The 22287-nt window shown below is 56.3% G+C and overlaps 1 protein-coding gene across 2 annotated transcripts in view; it reads right to left on the reverse strand.

Moving 5' to 3' along the window:
• Positions 1-1335: 1335 nt before the first annotated feature.
• Positions 1336-22287, reverse strand: part of VAC14 (VAC14 component of PIKFYVE complex) — a 49716-nt gene continuing 28764 nt past the window's right edge. For both annotated transcript variants that reach the window (XM_015873853.1, XM_032447025.1), the window contains 6 exons: positions 16434-16566; positions 6222-6396; positions 5488-5606; positions 4174-4253; positions 3201-3351; positions 1336-1965 (listed from right to left, as the gene is read on the reverse strand). In XM_015873853.1, coding sequence (XP_015729339.1) covers positions 1803-1965; positions 3201-3351; positions 4174-4253; positions 5488-5606; positions 6222-6396; positions 16434-16566 — 821 coding nt within the window. In that variant the 3' untranslated portion in view covers positions 1336-1802. The remainder of the gene's footprint in view (positions 1966-3200; positions 3352-4173; positions 4254-5487; positions 5607-6221; positions 6397-16433; positions 16567-22287) is intronic.

Consider the following 22287-nt stretch of genomic DNA (forward strand, 5'->3'; position numbering starts at 1 on the left):
GTTTGGGGAAGGAGGGGGGAGAGGAGGGGAGGGTGCACCCGAGGGATGCGGGGTGTCTTGGGCAGAGAGTGGGGTTGGTTGCTTAGGGAATACACACCCGAGGGATGCTCGGGGGTGCAGGTTTGGGGGAGACACGGGGGTGCCCCAAGGGCAGAGCATCGGGGTGTGGAGCAGCCCGGTAAAGCAGCTGCGGGGATGCAGCATCTGGGGCCAAGGATGGGGGGAGACGGGGACGGCGATGCTTGGGGGTATGAAGGATGGGGGGTGCAGGGGGTGCTCGGGGGGTGGCACCCTGCGCTGCCGGGGGGGGCTGGGTCTCACAGGGATGCTTGGGGGATGCCAAGGGTGGGGGTACAAGGGGCTGCTCTGGGATGCTCCAAGGGCAGGGCTGCACTGCATGGAGACCCCGGGAGCAGCTGTGGGGTTGCTTTGGGTGCAGCACTGGGACCAAAACTGGGCACAGGAACCCAAGGGGTGCTTTGGGGATGCTAGGGGGACAGCTGGGGCTCTGTAGGGCAGCCCTCAACCCTATCTTGGGGTCTCCTGAGATGCAACCCAGTCACAACATGCAGCCACTGATCCTATTACCACGAAGCCACCACCCCAATGTCCCAGTGTCTCCGCACTGCTCCTCTGCATTGCCCAGCAATGGGCAAGAGCCATCCATTAGGGCTGGAATTTCTCCCCGTAGAGCTGTCCCTTTGGGGGTGGTGGTGGCAGGGGACACACGGCAGCATCCCAATGTCCCTTCCACACCCCAAGCAGAGGCAGAGAGCTGGAGGAATCCCGCTGCCCCATCCTGGAGGGAAGGCTTTTTAAGTTAACCCGCCATGACCGGGTTTGGAAAGCCCTGTCCCGGGAATGCCAGGAATGTTGTGATCCCATCCAAAGCAGCTCAGAGCTGGGCTGCCTGGAGAACCTGCTGCCAGAGCCATAAACAGGCTGGGGGCCATAAAAGCCCTCTGCATTCCTCCAGCCCCCCTCCCTGAGATCAGGTGAGGGCCCAAAACACTTTGGGTTTGGCGGGGGGAGGGATGGGAATGCAGATAAGACCCCAAAACGCAGCCACCTGCTGCACGGTCCATGGGTGCTGGCTTCACCCCGGCTGTTTTGGGGCCAGGAAAATGCCTGTCACTGTGGCCGGGAAGAATTCCTGCTGCTTTTTCCCACTTGGGGTGGAGAAACATTGGGAGGGGTCCAGCCTAAGGGCCAGCGTGGCAGGGCCGCAGCAGGGACCCCTAGGGAGGATTCTGGATTCTGGGCCTGAGTGGGTCTGGTTGGGAGCCCCAACCCTACAAGGATGGAGCAGCGTGGGGTTAAGCACAACACTGGGGCTGCTCTGCATCGTTCTTTTTATTTGATGGCAGGGAGCTTAGGATAGGAACAAAGGGATGTGTAGAGCAAGGGCTCTCCTCCACCCGGAACTGGGATGAGGCTGAGCCTCTGGCTAAGAAAGGGGGGCTCGGGATGCTGCCCTGCTCCCCTCCCAGTGGGGAGGACCCACTTTGCTCCCTCCTTCCCTTCCCCGTGCCTTTCTTCCCCTCCGGTCCCTCTGGCAGGAGGCCGGGCTCTCAGCTGACGGTCACGGGGAAGGCATTAGCGAAGCAAAGTCTGCTCACCCTATACTGCTCACCGTGCCTTCCCTGCTCCCTCTTCCTCCCGCAGCTTTCAAGCACGACGCCGGGCACAGCCTGGGGTCCCCTGTACAGACACAGAGGGAAAAACCCCTCACCCCTCTGCCCTAAAAGCACCGGCGTCTCCGCTGTCCCCGTGCCCTGGTCCGTGTCCCCTGGTCCCCATGCTCAGAGCACGACTCGTCGCTCTGGTTGCTCTGCTCGCCCTGCTCGTTGGTGCCGCACTTCCAGGTGCTTGCTCTGCACCTTGTCAAAGTGCTGCAGCAGCTCCGTGTAGTCGATGGTGGACGATGCCGGTCTGCGGGAGCTCGAGCTCGCCCTGCTGCTGTCCCTGCGGGGAGAGAAGGGATGTGGGCATCCAACACACGGTGCTGCATCCAACACACGGTGCTGAGTCAATGGGGGCAGCCTCAAAAAGAAGTTGTTCCCTCCTGTAGAGGCAGGAGATGCAGCTCCAGAGGGCTGGGTGTTGGGATGAGGTTTTTCCTCCCCAAGAGCAGTGAGGCAGCACAGGGATGGGGGGGGAGTCACTGTCCCTGGGGGTGTCCCAGAGCCGTGGGGATGTGGTCAGTGGGCACAGAGGGGGTGGGCTGGGATCAGACTTGGCTGTCTGAGGGGTCTCGTCCAACCTTAGTGATTAGCAGGGGAAGGATGGGATAAATGACACACACATCTCCCAGGATGGGAGAGCCCCGTCTTGCCTCCATTCCTCTCTTTGGTTTTGGGAGAGTGTAACCCGAATTCTCTGCTGTTTTGGTGGGGAGGTGGGATAAGGGGCATCCCCACCACACTCAGCTGCCCCGGGCTCGCCGTTATGAAAGCAGCCTCCGGTGTTTGGAGGAATGTAGGTCAGCGTTAATCAGATGCTCGAGCTAGCTGACAGCTCGGATCGCTCTGAAAACCCGGCTGCTGAGGGAGGAGACGGAGGGGGGGTAACGGGGACGGAAGGGGGGGGAGCAACACACGGCCCCCCCCCTCCCTGCCCCACCAATTAGGAGCTGGGCGGTGGGCACCAGCTCCAGCCCTGCAGCGGTAGGGATAAAAGCCAGCCTGGGGGATGAGCGGAGAACAGAGCCGTGGAGCTGGTGGGGGTGGGATTCATAGAGCCGTGCAGCTCGGGAAGGCTCCTTTTTTCCGGAGCTTTCATTGCAGTGAGCTCACGGCCCTGCTGGTCACCAGGGCTGGATGGCCAGAGCCCAACAGTGGAGCCACAGTGTGCCAAAAGGAGCAGCTTAGGGGGGTGGCAGCCCCGATCCTGCAGCACAGGGGGGCACGGGGGGCTGCCCCATCACCAGCACCTCAGAGGTGCCCCTGGGCTGCACAGCCATCCCTGCTGGCACGGCATCACTGTGCCTTTGGGTGCCCAGACACGGGGGGATGCATTGGGAGCTGCCTCCTCGCTCCGTCCTCTGTGGCTCTGCCTGTTTCCATAGCGACCCCACAAAGTGAAATTTTCCATCCCTAATGCCAAATGCCTGCGGATGAGGCGCAGCCCTCCCAGGGTTACCAAATATAGACAAAAAAACCCCAAGCGAGAGCCGCCGGGCGCATCCCTGCCATACTTACGCGCTCTGCATGAGCTCGGGGTTGGGGACGCACTGCAAGCGGTGGGACAGCAGCTGGAAGGCACTGCTCTGGGGCAGCAGCATCAGCAGCCCATACAGTGCCTTGATCAGGTAGGGGTTGTTCTTCACGTCCAGCAGCTGCAGGCGTAGGTCTGCAAGAGGAAAGGAAGGGGATGGTGAAGCACTCTGCTCCCAGCCCCCACCACTGTCCAAGGTTCCTCCCAACCTGCTGGGATGGCTGTGATTTTGGGGGGTGTTGCACCAGCAGTCCCATTGCAAGAACTCCTCCATGTGTCCCCAAGAGCATCTCCTGGGGTCCCAGCATCCCTCCCCATGGCACCTCCCAGCCCAATGTTCTGCTCCCTGTGCTCTGTCCCCACCTGGCAACATGGGGACTTGTCACCCCCTGCATCCTTTGGGATCGTGCCATGAGATCAAACAATACTCCAAGTTGAAAGGGACCCATCAGGACCGTCTTGTCCAGCTCCTGACGTAGATGACCCCAACCAACATCATGAGCCTGACCCTCATGTCACCTCCCATCTGCCACCACCACTCTGGTTTCTCCCCATGCCCATCTGCCCCCAAACCCACAACTTAGAGGTTAAAATGAGCAGGTGGGGAACCCTCAAGGAACAACTCAGGGCTGTGCATACCCACCCACAGACATGGATGTCTCACATGGGGGAGAAATGAGGTGTGATCTTGCGGACCAGCATCCCTGGGCAGTGACAGGTCCGTGCCATGGGCTCAGACCCCCCCAATCCCTCCCCATCCTTCTGTAGGGCCACTTGCTCTGATAACCCACATCAGGCAGCTCTAGCTGAGGGCTGAGCAGTGAGAAGTCCGATAACTTCTGCTCTATTTCCTCATTCACTGCTGCTGGGAAGCACAGGGAGGGGATGGAAGGGATGGCAGAGCGAGTGCCCCACACACAACACTAACCCGAGAGGAAGGAAGGGGCTGTGCCTTACATGTGAATATGGGGCACTCGATGAGCTGCACCAGCTTGTCCACCTCGGTGAGGAAATCCACTGTGACCTCCAGGTCCCCACTGAGCGTGGCTGTTAAGGATGCTGCACGGCAGGAGGTGGCCCAGCAGCAGAGAGATGTGTGGGGCAGAAGGATCCCAAATCAAAGAACAGGTTGAGTTGGATGGGACCTTGCAGGGTCTGCTCACACTCCCTGCCCTGAGCAGGGACACCCACAGCTCCATCAGTGCTCAGAGCCCCGTTCCCTGACCTTGGCTGTGTGCAGGGATGGGGCAGCACCAGCTCTGTGTGCAACCTGTGCCACTGCCTCACCACCCTGACTGTAAAGAACCTCTAACTTAACTCCAGCCTAAATCTCACTTTAGTTTAAAACCATTTCCCCTCGTCCCATCACAACAGACCCTGATGCCACGTTTACAAGAGGTAACATCCTTGAGTTGTGCCACAGCCAGGTTCAGGGTGGATATGAGGAACATCTGCTCCAAAAGAGCAGTGATGCAGTGGCACAGCTGCCCAGGGAGAGGGGGAGTCAGCATCCCTGGGGGTGTCCATGAGGGGCATGGTCAGTGGGCACGGTGGGGGTGGGCTGGGGTTGGATTTGGGGTCTTCGGACTTGGGTCTTTCCAAGCCTTAATGATTCTGTGGTTCCACCAGAATGTCTGCAGAACAAGGACAGGGTTGTGAGCTCAGGGAAGGGCCCGCAGTGCCCCGTGCAGCATTGACAGAGCTGCAGCCCTGCCAGTGGGGCAGGAGCCAGGATTTTGGGGAAGGGAGGTGGCTTGGACCGCACCTCTCCTTCCTGCAGCACATTTGCAGTGAGCCCAGTGGCTGCTCCAAGGGGCTGCTACCCCTAGGAGGGACACATGGGCAGAGACATCAGTGTGTAGCAAATGGAGGTGAGCTGGCAGCACTGCTGCACTCTGGGATGCTCTGGGCTTGGCTTTCCATGGGTTCTGCAGCTGGAAAAGGAGAAGGAAAGAAACCATCTGCACCGCTGGTGTTGCTGGACATCAGTCCTGGAGGCCACAGCCCCGTCTTCCTGGGAGGAAGGAGATGTGGGAGCCTCCCCTGCTCTATAGCAGATCAGGGTCAGCACTCAGCCACCACTGCCTTCCTTTCCTCACTCCACAACAAAAAAAAAGGAAAGGGAGGTGGCAGGCTCCCTGCAAACTGCCCTGTCCTGTCACCACGTTGCCACGTGTCTGGCATAGGGATACAGGCCCCGGTGAGGTGAGGGTCCCCAGCTGCTGCCCTGAGCCCCCCAAACATTGCAGTCAATAAAAGCCCAAAGGATACAACTTCTGGATGAGGTCGTAGGCGTGCTTGTAGTTCTGGGTGAGGAAGCAGAGGGACACAGTGGTCACTGGGTTGTGGCACCAGGAGCGGTACAGGCAGCAGAAGAGGTTGCGGCTCTCCTGGGGGAAGAGGAAACCATGCTGGAATGGGGGTGATGAAGTACAATGGGGACATGGCATGGAGCACCCTGTGTCCCCAGCGCCCACTGTACACCCAGCCCTATAAGCACTGGTCCCAGCTCCACCACAACACAAAGGGCCATTTCCCCAGTGTCCAGCACCAGTGCTGCTCAGCGCCCATAGGAGATGGCTTTGGGGTGGAAGATGGAACTCTGGAGTCCTCCCTTGGACACTGCCACTACTGGTGGGCTGCAGCTGCTCTGGGCACTGCGGTGTTTTGCATGTTGGAACAGCTGCAGTGGTGGGACACCCACTCGCTGTCACCCATGAGAGCATGCAGGCAGGGAGCTGGCAGCTGCTGGGGGCTCAGGGGCTGTGATCAGCTTACAGGCTGGGGACAGAGCCTGCGGTGGGGAGGGAGACAGCAGAAGGTGGGCACATCCTCCATCCAGTCACTACGCCCCATGAGGACCGGGACCTACAAGCTGTGCTCTGCCTCAGTTTCCCCATCTGTATTATAGAGCCATTTGGACCCTGCAGCTCCAGCCCTGGGCTCTGAGCTGTCAGCTCCCTGTCATCCTTGTCACCCCGCAGTGGGACACCCGGTGCCCGTACCGGTGTCCTCAGGTCCTTCAGTTGATTCCTCAGCTGGAAGAGCTCGGAGGAGGTGAGCAGGATGGTGTTCAGTGTGTGCACCATGGTGGAGGCAAACTTGAGGTCCTCCTCCCGCAGCAGGATGTCCGCCATGGAGTGGAAGATGTTCTCCGCGTTCAGAAGCAGACAGAGTTGCCTGTGTGTCACAGTGGGGGGAGAAAGAAGAGGAAGGGAAGGATCACATCACATCCTTCCTGCAGGGGTGACATGTGGGGACACCCGGAGCTGGCCCAGCTTTTGGGGCTGCATCAGACAGTGGGGGATGTGTAGGGAGAGGGCACAACCAACAGGACCTTGCAGTTGGCCACCAACCCCAAAGTCCATGGACAAAGCTCTACCACCCCATAAGCTGCCCCACTGCTCTCTGAGCTCCACGCTTTGGCTCCCAGGACACTGGGGAAACTGAGGTTGGAGCAGAGACCAGTGCAGTGCCCGGAGTGTGGCTGTGCCCCCACAGCAAGGATGTTCTGCTCCATAAACAGAATTCTCGAGGTTTTAAAGGCTGGAGAGCCAAAACTTGAAACCCCACATTATTACTGTTATTATTTCTTTTCTTCCTCCTTTGTTTGGATTTTAGGATTTCCTGTTTTTCTCTGGCGTGGCTCTGAGCTCCCGCGTTCCTGGGCGGTTTCATGAGGACACCCAAACCAACAACCACGAGGACACCCAAACCAAACTGGGAATAGAGAAATGGGGTTTGTTTGTCCCCAAAGAGGGGTGCTCCCAGCTCTGGGTCCTGTTGAGCTCCTCACCCAGCCCTCACAATGGGATGCTCTGTGCGGGGTTTACGTAACCAAATGCAGCCTTCACCCTGGCCTGAGTTAGAATGGAGCGGGCAGTGATAAATAAGCTCATTTATCCCAATTATTCTTACGTAACCGAGCTGCATTCATGGGATGAAGCGTTCTCACCGCCTGGGCACGGGACTGTGTGAGGAGGGAGAGAGGCACTGAGGGAGGGATGGGGATGGGTGAGCAGCCCCAGAGATGTGCTCAGCATCCTCCCTGCAGCCAACGGGAGCTCCTGGAGCATGGTAGAGAAAGGGGGAGTAGCCCTGCAGTGCCTGCAGCCAAACTGGAGCTGCTTTAGCTATGGGATGCCTGCTGCTTCACTGATGCCCTTGGACCATGCATGCCAAAGCAGTGCCCCAAAATACAATGGGTCACCCAGGCTGTGTTAACCCATCCCAAGGACACCCTGTGGCTCCATGCAATGCAACAACCACATTGCTGTGAGCTGCTCCTGTTTTCTCCCTGTGCCAACCGACCCCAAATTGCCACCCCCAGTCCTGGCATTGTAGGGCAGCTGAGGGATCACCTTCCACAAATAGAAGTGGGAGGTTTCTGGTTTTGATTAGCAAGGAAGGGAGAAGCTGATCCACAGTGTCCATACCCCAAGCTGGTTTTGTAGCAAATCCCACTGTTGCCAGGGCTGTGCTGTCCCCATGGCCCCACATCCCTGCCCCAAACTGCTCCCCAGCCATGGGGCTTGGAGAGGACAACTGCCCGGCCCCACAGCTGCTGTGACAGCTGAGGCCGAGTGCTGGTGAGTGGCACAGGAACGGCCCCAGGAGGATCCCAGCGGCGCGAGGGGAACGCGGTGCCTGGAGGAGGGCAGGGCTGGGACAGCTGGCTGAGATGCCGGGGGTTGCTGAGGGTGGGATGGGGCTGCAGGCAGAGCTGGGAGCCCCAGTGCCATTCCCAGCCCTTGCAAGCCATTCCCAAATATACACAGCCTGGATAAATATAGCCCAGATATATATAGCCACATATATATGCCCCAGAGGATGACACAAAGCCCTGCTCTCCCAGCTGTGGGAACACCAAGCAGCACCCGCAGCTCTGCTCCCTCCTCAGCTTCACTTCTTATGGGTCACCCCATCACCTTTGGCTCTGATTCCCTCTGACTTCCCAGGCAGACGTGTCCTGCAGACACAGCCAGGTGTGATTTGCTTTTCTTTAGCATCTCTGCAGCTTAAAAACTCGGGTGGTGACCACGCTACCTGCATCCTCCATCCCCCTGCTGCTAAATGGGATGCTGCCTGTGCATTGCTGTGATGATGGAAGGATGTGGCTCATTGCCCTGAAATGTCACCCCCATGAATGCCACCACCTTGTCCCCTGGGGAAGAAAAGCAAGGTGTGGGGCAGCCTTGGAATCTAGCTCTTCTGGGATCAGAGCCACTATGTAGGGCCAGCACAACACCTGGAAATCCAGCTCATCCAAGGTGATGGGGAGCCCTCTGGGGCCACCTGTCAGCTCTGCCCATGCCAGAGCAAGGCAGTACCCCTCCGTGCTTCCTCCACACCCTCCTCTTCCTGTGCTCCCTTCCCCCTCCAAAGGCTCCTTGCCACCCTTCCTCCCATCCTCATCCTATCACTGCCAGGAAAAGCTTCATCCCAGGCAGCTCCACAGCTGGGATCCTTTAGGATCCCTCAGGGTCCCAGGGGGAGCAGCCTTCAAGGCAGATTGAAATGGGATGGGGAGAGGAGAGGGAGGAGAACACAGGGAAGTTGTGAAGATGTGGTTTCCCAGATCCCCCTTCCTTTGCTGTGATGGTGCAGATGGAAATCACCATTTTTCTGGGTGGAAATCACGGCTCTCCAGTCATCCAGAAGGAAACCGCTGCCCTCCGTTTCTTTTTTTCTGGATGGAAATCACTGCTCTCCATTTATCCAGATGGAAATCGTGGCTCTCCATTTATCCAGATGGAAATCTCAGCTCTCCATTCCCCCCCCCCTCCCTTTTCCCCACTCCCCCTTTGCCGAATCCAGCCGCAGGGCAATGGAAACCATGGCAACTGCAACGATGGGCTCACGCTTTAAAAAATTCATCGTGCTTCACGTAGAATGGGTGCTTTGGAAGCATCTGCTGGACATCCTAAAGCACAGCTGGGATAAGTGCAGAGCTGGGAGCCACCCCAGCATGCTCAGGATGGCCACAGAGCCTGCTGGAGCCAGGAAGGTAGTGAGAGCAGCAAGCAGGGCTGGTGCCAGCTGCCTCAGTTTTCATGTGGCTTTTGGACTCTCCCTTGATGTCTCATGGTGGAGGCCCCTGGGCATCAAGGCTTGCTTTGCAGGATGTCAGGTCAACCAGGAGTAAGAGCATGAGATCAAAGGCTGCGAGTGCATTTTGGAGAGACCTGGAAAGCCCAGTGTTTTTTTCCCAGCTGGTGCCCCATCACCACGAGATGTTCCTGGATTGCTACATCTCTGATGCCCCATTTCTCTGGGTACCTTTCTCCTCCCATGGCACCAACATGGCACAAGGAGCACTCGGCACACTCAGCTGCAGGATCAGCCAGGAAGAGGCACTCAGTGTTTCAATGCAAACAAGAAAACCCTCCCACGGTGCTCCTGCTGCCGATAGGGCAACAACTGCTGCACGTCGCTGTGCCAGCTCTGCTCTGAGTAACACCACATTGTGTGACTGCACAATCCCCATTGCCTGGGAACAGCAGGTGAAATCCAGCCTGCTCCGTGCACATGGAGCTGCTCGACGCTCCCAAGCTCAGGACTGAGGTTACAATGGGAATGGGAGCAGAGCATCTCTGTAGTTCCTCTTCTGTCAGCCCCTCCACTTGCATTTGCTGGGTCTGGAAAGCAAAGCACGGAGCCTCAACCCTTTGCTCCCTGTGATGTTCCTCTTTGATGCCACACCACTTGGGAAGCCCCAGGGACTGGAAGAGCCAAGGAACAGCAGGCACTGAGCGAGGTAAAGGCAAGCACCAGCCTGCAGTCCTTGTGGAAGGATTTGGCAAGGAGCAGTCCATGCTCCAACACAGGCAGTGCAATGCCTTGATGTGCTCCAACACAACGGTGCCCTTGGAAGAGGTCACCTGTGGTTTGCAAAGCAGATCTCCAACCCTCCAGCTGCTCATTTGACCTGTGATAATGACAGCTCCATCTGGAAGGGAGGAACAGTGCTGCACCGTGGAGAAAGAAGAGTTCACATGGAAGGTGATCGACTGTTGATGTGCCCCAGGATGGGCTGGCAGCTAAAAATAACTGAATTTGGGAAGTTAATGGGCTGCTCAGCCCAAGGCATCACGGAGCTTTTACATGCACGTGACAGCCACAGGTGAAGGCTGCTGGGCACATGCCCACCAGCACACACCCAAGGAACCCCACAGTGACCTACAGATGACGTTAGCCAGGCTGCAGAGCTGAGTGCTGAGCTGAGCACCTCTAGGAGGCTCTCCCCCCTTGGAGCCCGCAGGAAAGCACAACACCCCACCAAGCCTGCAGCATCCCTTGAACCCTCTGACAGTAAAACCAGCAGGGCCTGGCAGCACGATCCCAACCGTGTGTTTGTAGGGCTCCTACAGCACATGCCTGGCAGGGCTGAAACCTTGGCTCTGGCTACAACGTGCCCGCCAGGGCAGAAACCCTGGCTGCAGTGTGTGCTGCAGAGTGCTGGGGAGAGCAGTGACTCAGCCCCAGCAGCTGCTGACCCCCAGGGCATGCACACACACAGCGATGATGAGAAGGAGGTTTTCACCTCCTTCTTCTCCCATGGAAGGGTTTGGAGGGAGGAAGGGCAGGGGGTGGGAGATGCGTAACGCATCTCCAAAGATCTTCCCTTTGAGATGTGTGCTTCCCTTTCAGGCTGACAGCTGTGGCCTAATTTTCATGAAAACTGACAAGAGCCTTATTTCTACCCCTATAATTTCTTGCCGCCGCCAATAAAATAGGTTAAAGGAGCGGGCGCAACGCTGCGCCGGGAGCTGGGGATGGGGGATGCTCCACTTTGGGGTGTGCACACATTGCTGGGGTGGGAGCTGGGGCTGTGCTCACCTCCTGCATTGCTTTTCTCACAGAAGGAGAAATAAAAGCACTCTGATTCCTTCCCATGGAACTGTGACCAAGGAGCGGATTGCTGCCCTAGAGGCAATGCAATGAGGACCCAGGCAGGCTGGGAGCTGCCTGCAGCTCCTTCCAGTCCCCTCTCCAACAAAATGGGAATTTCCCTGGCTGTTGTATTGTTCATTCAATCACCACCAGCACTCCTACATTCGGAGGAAGGGAAGTGCTTCCTTCCCACGCACTGACTTAACTCGAGGAGCTGGCAGCTCCGGAGGATCCCTCACCATCCCAACGAGGCAATTCGGAGGGTGCTCCACATTATGGAACATCAGCTGAAAGCACCACATCCACAGCTACGTGCTGGTTTAGGAGCCCCAGGTGCTCCACCAGCTTTGGGATGCTCTCTCCCATGTCCCTGTGGTGCCACCTAAGTGCACCCAGTGCTGGCTGAGGAGTCACACTGTGTGCCATGCTCCCTGCACCAACCTGGGATTGCAGGGAAAGCACTGAGACAGAGAGAACCTGAAACCCCCAGGAGCTGCCCCTGGAAGGAACTTGGCTGTTTTGTAAGGATTTTCCTCCCCTATGCACACTTCCCCTTCCTCCCCTCCACACTCTCGCTGACCCTGATGAGTCCCAGCCCACTCGGCACTGCTGCTCACATGTGTTTTCCATTTTTCTACAGGAAAACACACCAGCTCCTCAGGTCCCAAAGCAGCTTTGGAGTGGAGGATGCTTAAAGCCCATTTCCTGAGCCACCGGGATGCTCTGCCACAGAAGCCCAACTCCAGGACAGGGATGTCCCACCTCCTTTCAATCCACCCTCCATCTCCTCCACCTCAAAGCCTGAGCCACTGGTAGGGCTTCCCACTGGTGTCAGTAGGGCTTCCCATTGCTGCTAGTAGGGCTTCCCATCACTGCTATTTGGGATTTGCATTACTGCCAGTAGGCCATTCCATCACTGCTGGTTGAGATTCCCATCACTGCTGGCATGGCTTCCAGCAATGCTCTGTATGTGAGGTGCCAGTAGGGCTTCCAAGTGCTACCAGTAGGGCTTCCTATCACTGCTGGTAGGGCATTCCATCACTGCTGGTAGGGCATTCCATCACTGCTGCTTGGGATTCCCATTGCTGCCAGTAGGGCTTCCCACGGCTGCTGTTGGATGCCAAGCTGCTGGGAGGAGGTTTTGGGGAATGGGCAGGGATATGCAAGACAATGAGCCCAAGGGAGGAAAATCAGGATCAATCAAACCCGTTTGCCTGCAGGGATGAAGCAGGGACAGCGCATTGATGGCAAAGCTCCGGCCTGCCCCAATTAGTGCGTGAGAAACGGGTTCCTCTTGCAGGGCAATGAAAGCAGAGCCAAGGGGTGCAGTGTGGATTGCTCCCAACAGCCCCCACGGGCTGGGAAGTGTGCGAGCCGCCAGCATGCTAATGGCTCTTATGTAAAGCTGGTGGCAGGGTGGGGGCTGACCCACATACAGGGGCTGGTGGCTGGCACCTGGGGACCTTCCTGCTGCAGTGGGGACAACCCACATCTTGGGCCCTCTGCCCCATCCCGGTGCTGCTCTCGAAGCCTGGAGCTGGGGATCGCTGCTCTCTGTTGTGCAAACTGGAGGGGAAAAAAAACAACCTAAACAGCTTTCTCCAGTTATTCTTTTCTGTGAGGCAATGGGGAGGGAGGGGGAAAGTTCATTAAAGCAAAAGGGCAGGCGGCCAGAGAGCATCCTGGCAGGCAGTGCGATGCGTTTTCGCAGCCTCGCTGCCTCCCGACACAGAAGCTCCCCTTGTAGTGATCACAGCTGTTTGGATTTTACCCGAGTTCATATCACAGTTTATCAAAGGGGCTGCATTTTTTTTTCTCTCTTTCTATTTTTTCCTGCGCTTTGCTGAGGACAAGCTGAATGGGTCAGAAGGAAACAAACAAGGGTTTTGTTCTGTGCGTGCCATTGATGCTGGAGGGGGGGACAGAGGGATTTTCTGGGCATGGGAACATCCAGCATCAGTGGGCTCATGGTAAGGATGGAGTAGCGCATCACCAGTGAATGGTGGCAGCACAGCAGGACCCTAACCCTAAGCCAGATCCCCAGTGGTTTCAACATTCTCTTACCACTGTGCAGTCCATATGGGGTTCCCAACATTTCCATCCTCTCTGCGTTGGTGGGTGGAGGCAGAAGTTCCTCCCTGGTCCAAAAGTGGAGGCTGTCCCCAAACTCTGAGCACCCACGGCTGTCTCTTCCTCTGCATCCCCACGGCTCAGCAAAGCAGGGCTGCACCCGATCTCCATCACAGTGGGACTTTGAGATCCCAAGGACAATGCAGGGTGTGGATTTCTGCTGGTGAACCCTTCCCAACCCAAATTTGCTGCCCAGTGGGAATCCTGGGACTTTCCAGCTCACAGATTAACACCCTACACTGGCCAAATAACCTCATCTGTTCCAGCACAGTGGATCAGTTTGTGACCCTGTGGGGTTCCAATGTCCCCCAGGGTAAAATCAGGGAAACCCAAGGAGATGGATCTCAGTCCAATGGCCACCCCATTGTGTGCACCCCATAGGAGGAGGCTGCTGCACCACGTGGATTTCACTCCCCAGCTCTGTAAGACAAGCTTGGGCAGTGCCTGTGCCTCGGTCAGAGCACACTGCTGACTCAGGCAGCCTCTGGTGCTCCCAAAAAGGGAACCAAGGCCAAGCCCTGCCCCACCGCACACCCTGCATATGGGCATCTCCAGTCCACTGCATAGAACATGGATTCTCTTATCTAGCCATTGGCAGCATGCTGCTGGGTCACCAGCCCTGTGATCCCAGCAGCAAACCCAGTGCTGTGGGACAGGGTTCAGCCTTTTGCTTCATCCCTGCATCCCACCAAACATTAAGTGCAGCCTGGAAACCTCTGTGCTGGCTGCCCAGACAAGCCCAAGCACAGCGGCTGTTCCTCTGCTTTGAGGCTGGCCATGTGGCTCCAAAAGGCATGTGATGCTTTGGAAGCTCCTCTGCATTTTTCTGCTGTTCCAGACCAGCATCAGGAGGCCAGTAGCTGAATGGGGATGTTTTCCTCTTGCTTAAGGCCAGGACTCTTTCAGTGCCGTATGTCAGCTGGGGCAGATAGCCCTATGCTAGCGGGAAGGGCTCAGCTCTGTGCATTGAGCAGAGAGGTAACACTGAAGGAAATAGCAGAATCTGCCTCCAACAATGACTCTGGAGATACTTTTGGTAGAAAAGAGGCAGGGCAGCCAGTTCTGAAGGTAAGATGGTTTTCAGCTCTGGAGATGAGCACCTCGACTTGCTCTGCAGGACTCATTGGCAGCAGCGTGGTTCCCTTGGTGCATCTCCTTTAAAGCCAGGCCTTCTAAGTGGTCAGGGGGCACAGCAATCAGGTGTGCACCAAGCAGCCCCAGAGGGCTCCTTCCTGGGTGCTTCCCTTTTCCTTTCCTCCTGTCTCAGGTTCTGCTGCAGCCGCATGCTCACTCTACATGCCAAGGTGCACCATGCCATACATGTAGTGCTGGATGCCATCAGGGCAGGTGGCAGGGTGAGCAGGGCACAGGTGCTTTTCTGTTTACCCACAGACGCCATGTCCCTGAAGAGCAAGGATCCCACATGCCAGCTCCTTGGGCACACAGTGTCCCACGACCTCTGCCTCCAATGCTCATCAGGACAGGGACCAAAGTCCTCCTGGAGTCAGCAGCCAGGCATGCCCAAGCCTGAGCTGGGTTGGAAAACAAACTGCCTTACCACAGCCCCTCCGCTTGACCTCACAGACCTCAGCTTGCCCAGCACTGCCAACGTGACGGGGAAAAATGCTGCGTGGGCTGTAAACCCTGTGCAACGTTTCCCTTTCCATCAAGCACTAATCCTTGGGTTGGCAATCATTACCTCAGCTAACAGGTTTATCCCCTTCCCGGCTGCCCCAGCCCCAGCTCCATCACGGTGGCAGGGGGTGAGCAGGGGATGAGATCTCCCCACGTCTCCCAAGTGGAAGCATGGGGTCAGCTTCTCACCCGCTGTGCCCAACAGCTGAGGGAAGCAACGCGGGAGGATGCATATGGCTTTCATTTGGGAAGCAGCTAAAAATAGCAGTGTGAGGCTCTGCCTTTGGTGGGTCCCTCTGGCAGCAGATCAATCTTTTCCAGAGAGTCCTGGAAAACTTCTCCTGCTCTGTTCCCATCTTCCTCACCCTGATGCAGTTAAGCCAGCACTTGCGCTGTCGTCAGGAGGATTCAGAGTTACTCAGCAATGCCTGGGGGCTCACCCTTCCCAGAAGTGCTGCCTTGGCTCCAGACCAGGGCACACGTGAGCCACAATGTGACTTTTTTGCACTGATGCAGATTTTTTTGCACAACCAAACCCTGGGGTGTGAGTTACTAAAAGTAGCATCAGCTTGAGTGGGGCACCCAGTGCACCTCCATCATGGCAAGCAGGGGGGACTGGAAGTGGCCATCGTATGAGAGAGGTTTTACATGTGCCACCACCCAGCCAGGGGATGTGTAGCAACTTTCCACACTCATTCATGCTGCCCAAAGGCTTGGATACAAAGCCTGATACAGGATGCAGTGCTCATGGCCAGCAGTTACATCTCATGACCCAGCCTGGCTTAGCAGACCGGGAGCTCTACATGCTTTGTTTTCTGATCACAGCTCACAGTGGTGAAGCTCACACAGTCTGGAGAAGCAGATCTCTTCTCCCACTAGGGTGTGCCTGGGAATACCCTGATGCCACCACACCAAAACCAAGGGAGGAGGGAACCCCAGTCCTGCCCCCTCCCACCAACATCCTACCTGATTTTGCCTCGACCTTGCCTTGCCTTGACTGCTAAGTCCATTATTTTGAAGCGAGCAGAGGAATTTGTCTCCCTTGCCCCAGATTTCATTGCATTCAAGATGACGCTCTGCCAGCTGTCATAACACTCGGTTTTCCAGCCTCAGTGCCTAACTGCAGCTCCTGAATAGTGGAAGCAAAACCCACCCATGCTGGGAATGAAGCTTCCACCAGGCAAGCACAATGAAACCACACTGATCTGCAGTGCTCTGAGACGAGCCAGGTGGAAGAATTCGGTCCATTTGGCACCCTGGGCCACAGCCTGCCCTCTTGCTCCTGCTGCTCTGCTCACTTCTCAGCACAAACGGGATCTGACAACACTATTTAATAGGGAGATACTTTGCCTCGGGGGCTGGGAGCAAGAAATATGGTGGTGCCTCAACATGCGAAAGACAAGTCTGTTTGCTCTAGAAACGTCAGCACTGACTACCAGCAAGTAAGGAAGGCTTGTGGAAACCAATTCTGGCTGCTGGTGATGTGAGAGGGTGCAGAGCTTGGACCCCTCCCCCAGCCCACCCTGCCCATGCAGTGCTGGGGGCTGTAGAGCTCTGACCTGATGATGAAGGCTCCTCTCGTCTCCAGGAGTTTCCTCTCGCTGCTGAACCTCCTGAGCAGGTTGATCATGAACTTGTAGAAGTAGGAGTTCATGGTGGGGGTGGAAGGAGAGCACTCCAAGCCTTTCGGTCCTGGGGAGGAAATGAGAGATGGGACATGTTGGAAAAGCAGTCTCGATCAATGCGCAGACACCTAAAACATGTCAGGGCACTCATGGAAACAGGAATTCCAAGGCTCAGTCTGAGCAGAGCCAGCATTCTCCATCCCAGGGGAAGTATCCTGACATATTTCCAGCTCTGAGCACACACACAGGGCTGAAATGGGCTTTGTGGGAGATGGGCACAGATCCCACCAGTTCTAGCAGGTAACACCTGTAAAGACATACCACAAAGCAGGCAGACCCCATGTGCCAGAGATGCCACACGTTCAGCCCTGGATCACCGTGTTGCTGCAGGTAACACAGACCCATTTGGTGTGTCCCCTCCCTGTGTCCCAGGGCTGGCTGGAAGGGCACAGAAACCCAGTCACAATGCAGCAGGGAGCCAAGCTTATGGATTGGAAGGCTCCGTCGTGCTTCCTCCTTACACATCTGGCTCAGAGCTGGAGGATTAGCGTGGCAATGGGATCACAAGGGATTGCAGTGTGCTGGGTGAGCAGCACTACTGTGACTGTTTGCATGGCTCTCCCTTAACGTCCCCTACAATGGCCACAGGTGAGGAGCACAGTGAGGTTGTGCACAGCCTGGCATAGTCAGGGCTCCCATCAGGCACCGGTGGAGACGTGCACAGTTTGATTTATGAGTGGTGTCTGCTTCTGTCGGGATTCAGCAGAGCAAGGAGCAGCCAATTAAAAAGGCAATCAGGCAGCTGAAGCCTGGGCTGATGGAAAAGTCGCTGGGCTGATTCCTATTGCACTGATGGCGGTGATATGGGGAGGCTGGGATGCAGGCATCCAAAAGCATGGAGCAAAACCTGCTGCAGAGGAACGGGTGCCTCCTTCCCATGGGATCCCCTTCCCCAGTACAGCTGAAGCCCTGAGCCGTGCTTTGAAGCAGGCACCTCCCCGAGCACAAGTGTGAGCCACAGCATCGTGTTTCCCCTCAGCTGCAGGTAAGCTGATCCGGGCAAAAATATTACACTGCTGAGACAATGTGCTCTGAAACAAAGGTGTGGTTGTTCTCAGGCATGGATCACCCAGAGTGAAACCACAGCCGTGCCCGGCGTGTCACTGCTACAGCTGTTAGCACTTCTCACCAGCGCTTGCAAATGGGAACAGCCGCACATGGGGCAGTCCTGCACCCAACCCAATGCACTGAGGCTGGGACCCATCCACTCCCCTATTACGTCTCTGCCACCCCACGGTGCATGGGCAGCAGCACAGCGCTCACCCTGGATCTGCCATCATCCCCTCTGCATCTTTCAGTCTCACTGCTTTGTTTCATGACTTCCAGCTGGAAGCCAATAACACAACACATCTTAGAATCACACAGCCATTCGGGTAGGAAAAGATCTCTCAGACCCCCAAGTCCAACCCCAGCCCACCCCCACCATGCCCGCTGAGCACGTCCCTCAGTGCCACATCCCCACAGCTCTTTAATCTCAGCGTGTGGCCCCATGGGTTATGGCTCAGCGCACCGAGATCCAGCGTGGGAGATTTGTGTGAGCAGCTTTCAGTGTTTCCATGCAGCACGAGAGACGAGCAGAGAGGTGTGATGCAAACTGTGGCTCGGTTCACTGAAGTTTGCACCTCTCCTCCTTCCCCTAGAGCCAGACTTTGCAGATTTGTAACCTGACAGATCGGCTGCAAACACACCATGAACGGGGCTGCCAGAGGTTAGGTTGGTACGAGGAGGAGCAGGAGGAAGATCCCTGCTCAGGTGAATGGCAGAACTCAATCTGGGATCAGCTGTAATTGGAAAAAAAGGTTTTTTTTTTTTGTTTTTTTTTTTTTGTCTGCAACAGAACTGAACATGAGCACTGGCTGGATCTGCAGGTGGGATATTAGCAATGATTTCTGCTCCAAAAGAGCTGTGATGTGGTGGCACAGCTGCCCAGGAGGGAGTTCCCATCCCTGGAGGTGTCCCAGAGCCTGGGGATGTGGCACTGAGGGACGTGGGCAGTGGGGTGGGGTGGGCTGGGGTTGGACCTGGGGATCCGAGGTCTTTCCCAACCTCAATGATTCTACGATGCACTGACTGCTCCCAACTCCTCTCAGCTGAGTTCTGATGCTCAGAGTGACACCCAGAACAATTTTCCTTTCCCTCAAAGTATCCACTGATGCTACAACACAAAGAACCTCGGGCAGAGGGAAAGCCCCCCCAGCACCTCCCTGGGCTGGAAAGCAGTAAATCTCACCCAAGGGAAGCTCCCAGCCTGGCAATGGGCTCCTGCACCACCCAGGCCAGCATCCCTGTGCTCATCACACTGCCGGTGTGCTCCCGCAGCTGTGTTATAAATCAAAAGAGACAGGCAATTAGGAATCCATATTAAGGGCCTTATAAATATATATTGTCATGCAGCCTGGCTCCTTCAAGCCACCTGGCTGCCTGGCGGACGGAGCAGGCTCCAAACCTGCAGTGCCAAAGCATCTTCAAATTCTCAGGCACCGGATTTGCCTACATCTAAAGCACCAAACTTCACCGTCACAAGTTCCGCTTATTTCCCATAATTGGTTTCAAACTGGGCTTAATTAAAACCAGTGTGGACTTGCTCAACTCCACTGAAACCAAATTTAAGTGTGATCTGACCAGAACTGATTCCTTTCTGAAGCAGCATAAGCTGTTTAATGAGCACCCACCAGGACGCTGGTACTGGTTTAGCTGCAGTGATTGACTTCACGTTGTAATTGAGGCAATTTCAGTGCAGACCCAGACTGGGAGATGGGGGGGAGTGGCTGGGAGCTGGCAAGGAGCACTGCACAGTGGGTGCTGTGTCTTCATTCCTATAGAAAGGGTAATTGGAAGCTGCTTCCTCGCTCACAAACTGCTTTGTACCATCAAGGGTCTGGGAGGAAGCGCTGCCTGCAGCAAGATTTCCAGCATTCAGACAGAGCAGCTCTGGTATCCCACTGCCTTGCTCTGTTTGTGGATGGGGCTGCAGGAGTCCAGCATCCCTCCTGTTCCCTCGGAGCTCACGCTTCCAGCACTGACCTCCCTTGGCTACCCCTACATGCAGCTGGCCCCAGCCTGGCCCCAGCCCCATGGAGCTCAGCGCAGCCCCATGCAGAAACGTGGGAATCTGTTCTGTTCCTCCCCCAGCAGCCTTCTTCCCTTCCTTCCCTTCCCTAGGATGTTTTCAATCGGAGCAAAGCCTTGCAGAGCAGGATAAAAATAGAGCTGTAAAAAAATAAATGAAATAAAGGCAGGCTCCCCCTGCAAAACCCAGCATGGGGCGTAGCTGGAAACAGATGCGAGCGTGTCGGCAGCTCAGCTGGGCTCTGAGAAACATCAGCTCAGCCTTCTCCAAAGCACAGGATGCTGCTGAGGAAAGGAACACCCCAAAAATACTGATGGTACGTGGCCATGGCTGAGCTCTGCCTGCTCCTGCACTGCTCCCCATGCGGCCACCATTGCCCTCTTTGCCGTTTGGGAGACCCCAGCACATGGCTCAGCACTAAGAGGTCCCCGGTATGGGACAGCAGTGCCCTGTCCTTGCCCTGTTGCAGGTATGGCAGACAGCTGGCATCACCCCATGGCTGATGGGCAGGGGAGGAGGCACATCTGGATGCCCAGTGAGGCTTTTCCTGCTGTCTTCCAGGCTGTCATTAGGGGACCCTCATCTTTTTCAGGGCGCTGAGCTGGGAGTGCTCAGATCCCTCATTTACTCCCTGTTTTCACACTCCTGATCCCTTGAAACCTGCCTGCAAATCCACTCCTTTGAGAGCAAGTGCTTCATTTGGTGGCATCTGCTGCATCCTCGCCTTTAGTAGAGGATAAACACGGAAAGGTTTTGCTTTGCAATGAGCAAGGGGGGCAGAGAGAAGCCCAGGTGGTGGCACAGCGCTTCCCATCAGTGCATGAACAAAGCAGACCATGTTTCTCAGGGATTGTTAGCAGGCTGCTCAGGAGTAATCCACAGAATCCTGAGCGCCACCGGTTGAAACTAATGACCTCAAGCGTGTCAGCACACCCACGTATGAAGTCAGCCTCCCTGTAAACATCCTCTGGTGTGATGTGCCTCGAGGGCACGTCGGTGGCCCCACCACCTCCGGCAGGAAGCCAGGCAGGAGGGACTGCAGGGAGAGGAAGGTGCCTCCTGAAGAACAAAGGTCTTGGTGCTGCTCTGTGCAGACAGGAAGGGATGTGCTGCATGGAGCTGCTGGGGCTGACAGCCTTTTGGAGGAGCTGCCCTTCTACTGTGCAGAGCTGAGCTGGAGAAGTAGGCTGGAGGGCTTGCACCATGGTGGCAACCACTCATGGACCATCTGCTGCTTGTACCTGACTTAGATGTGGTTGGTAGAACACCTCTGAAGTAAAGCTGCTGGAAGAGAGATGGGTGCTTGGACTGTCACCCTAAAGAAATGCCAGCTCCAGGCTTGCTCCTGCAGCTCCTGTCATTGGGATCTGCCACCAAAACAGGGCACCTGATGCACGGCTCACCATCTGCCTCCACATCAGGGTTTCTACAGCAGCACTTGAGATGGAAAATGCAAGATGTGGCAATGAGAAAATGCATGGCTTCCCCTCTGGTTTTCTCCAGCTACACCTCAACGGAGCCCTGGCAAAAGCAGGCACAGGGGAAGGCAGAAAGTAACAGAGGGACTGCAGAAGGCTCAGCTGCCCCACGCAGGCAGGAGGAGGCCTGTCAGAGCTCCCACACACCCCTTCTCACCTCATTGTGCCAGGAGAAGCTGTTGGTGGGCAGCTGACCTTATGTAACGGGAGAACAAAGCAGCTAAATAAAACCCCGAGCTGGGAACGGGCTGCGGAAGTGGGACACCGTTTTCCTGACTAATCACCCAGCATCTGAAGGAAACCCGAGTGAATGGCAGGGAAACAACTGCATAAACACATCCCGAGGGAAGAAAGGGTGAGAGAGGAAGTGGGGGAAGCCCGCAGCACTGTGGCATGGGCCCCTTCTGCCTTCCCTGCTGCCTGCGTGGGGAGGGTGGCACAGAGAGCTGCTGCCCAGCCAAGGGATGCGGATGGCCACAATCACCTACCTGCAGAGCTGTGTGCTGGGATGCAGGACAGAAGCAGACCCTGGGTTACTCAGTCCTCCTCCCAGTAAGGGCATGAAGGCAATGAGGTGACTGCAGGGGGAAGCACCAGAACTCTACAGCCTCCCAACCAGTGTCAGTAGTGCGATGGCATCTTGCTTCCAGAAAGAGCTCCATGCCAAAGCATGACACAGAACTGCCCAGGGAGGTCAGCTCCTGTTCACTCCAGTACAAAACAGCACCCAGCCAGCTGGTGCAGTCACATAGTCACACCCAGCTCCTCGGTGCCTCTTTGCCTTTGCTTCCCCTAATCGCAAACCATTGCACCAGTGCTACTTGAGGGTGTAGGGATTTGTACTGGTTTTGTTCCAACCCCCAAAACACCCCCATCAAAACAACCAAAAGAGCAAAAAGAGCTGTTTCAAAGAGCTCCCACTTTCCCACCGTGACGCAGGAGGTTCCCAGCACTGCCCACATCCCATCTGCACAACTGGGGAGCATCCACCTTTGAGTAAAAGCCAACATGTGTGCAAAGCTCAACCCTGGGTACCTTTATAAAGAAAAACAAAGCAAACCAGGTGACCAAAGCAGAACACGCTGCAACCTGTGTGTCTTCTCAGAGCTGGAGCTCCAGCTGCAGCAGTTCTGCTGAACACGGAGAGCAGCACCAGACTCCTTTTCAGCGTTCCACTCAC

Source organism: Coturnix japonica, chromosome 11, assembly GCF_001577835.2.
Source record: "Coturnix japonica isolate 7356 chromosome 11, Coturnix japonica 2.1, whole genome shotgun sequence".
Taxonomy (NCBI): Eukaryota; Metazoa; Chordata; class Aves; order Galliformes; family Phasianidae; genus Coturnix; species Coturnix japonica.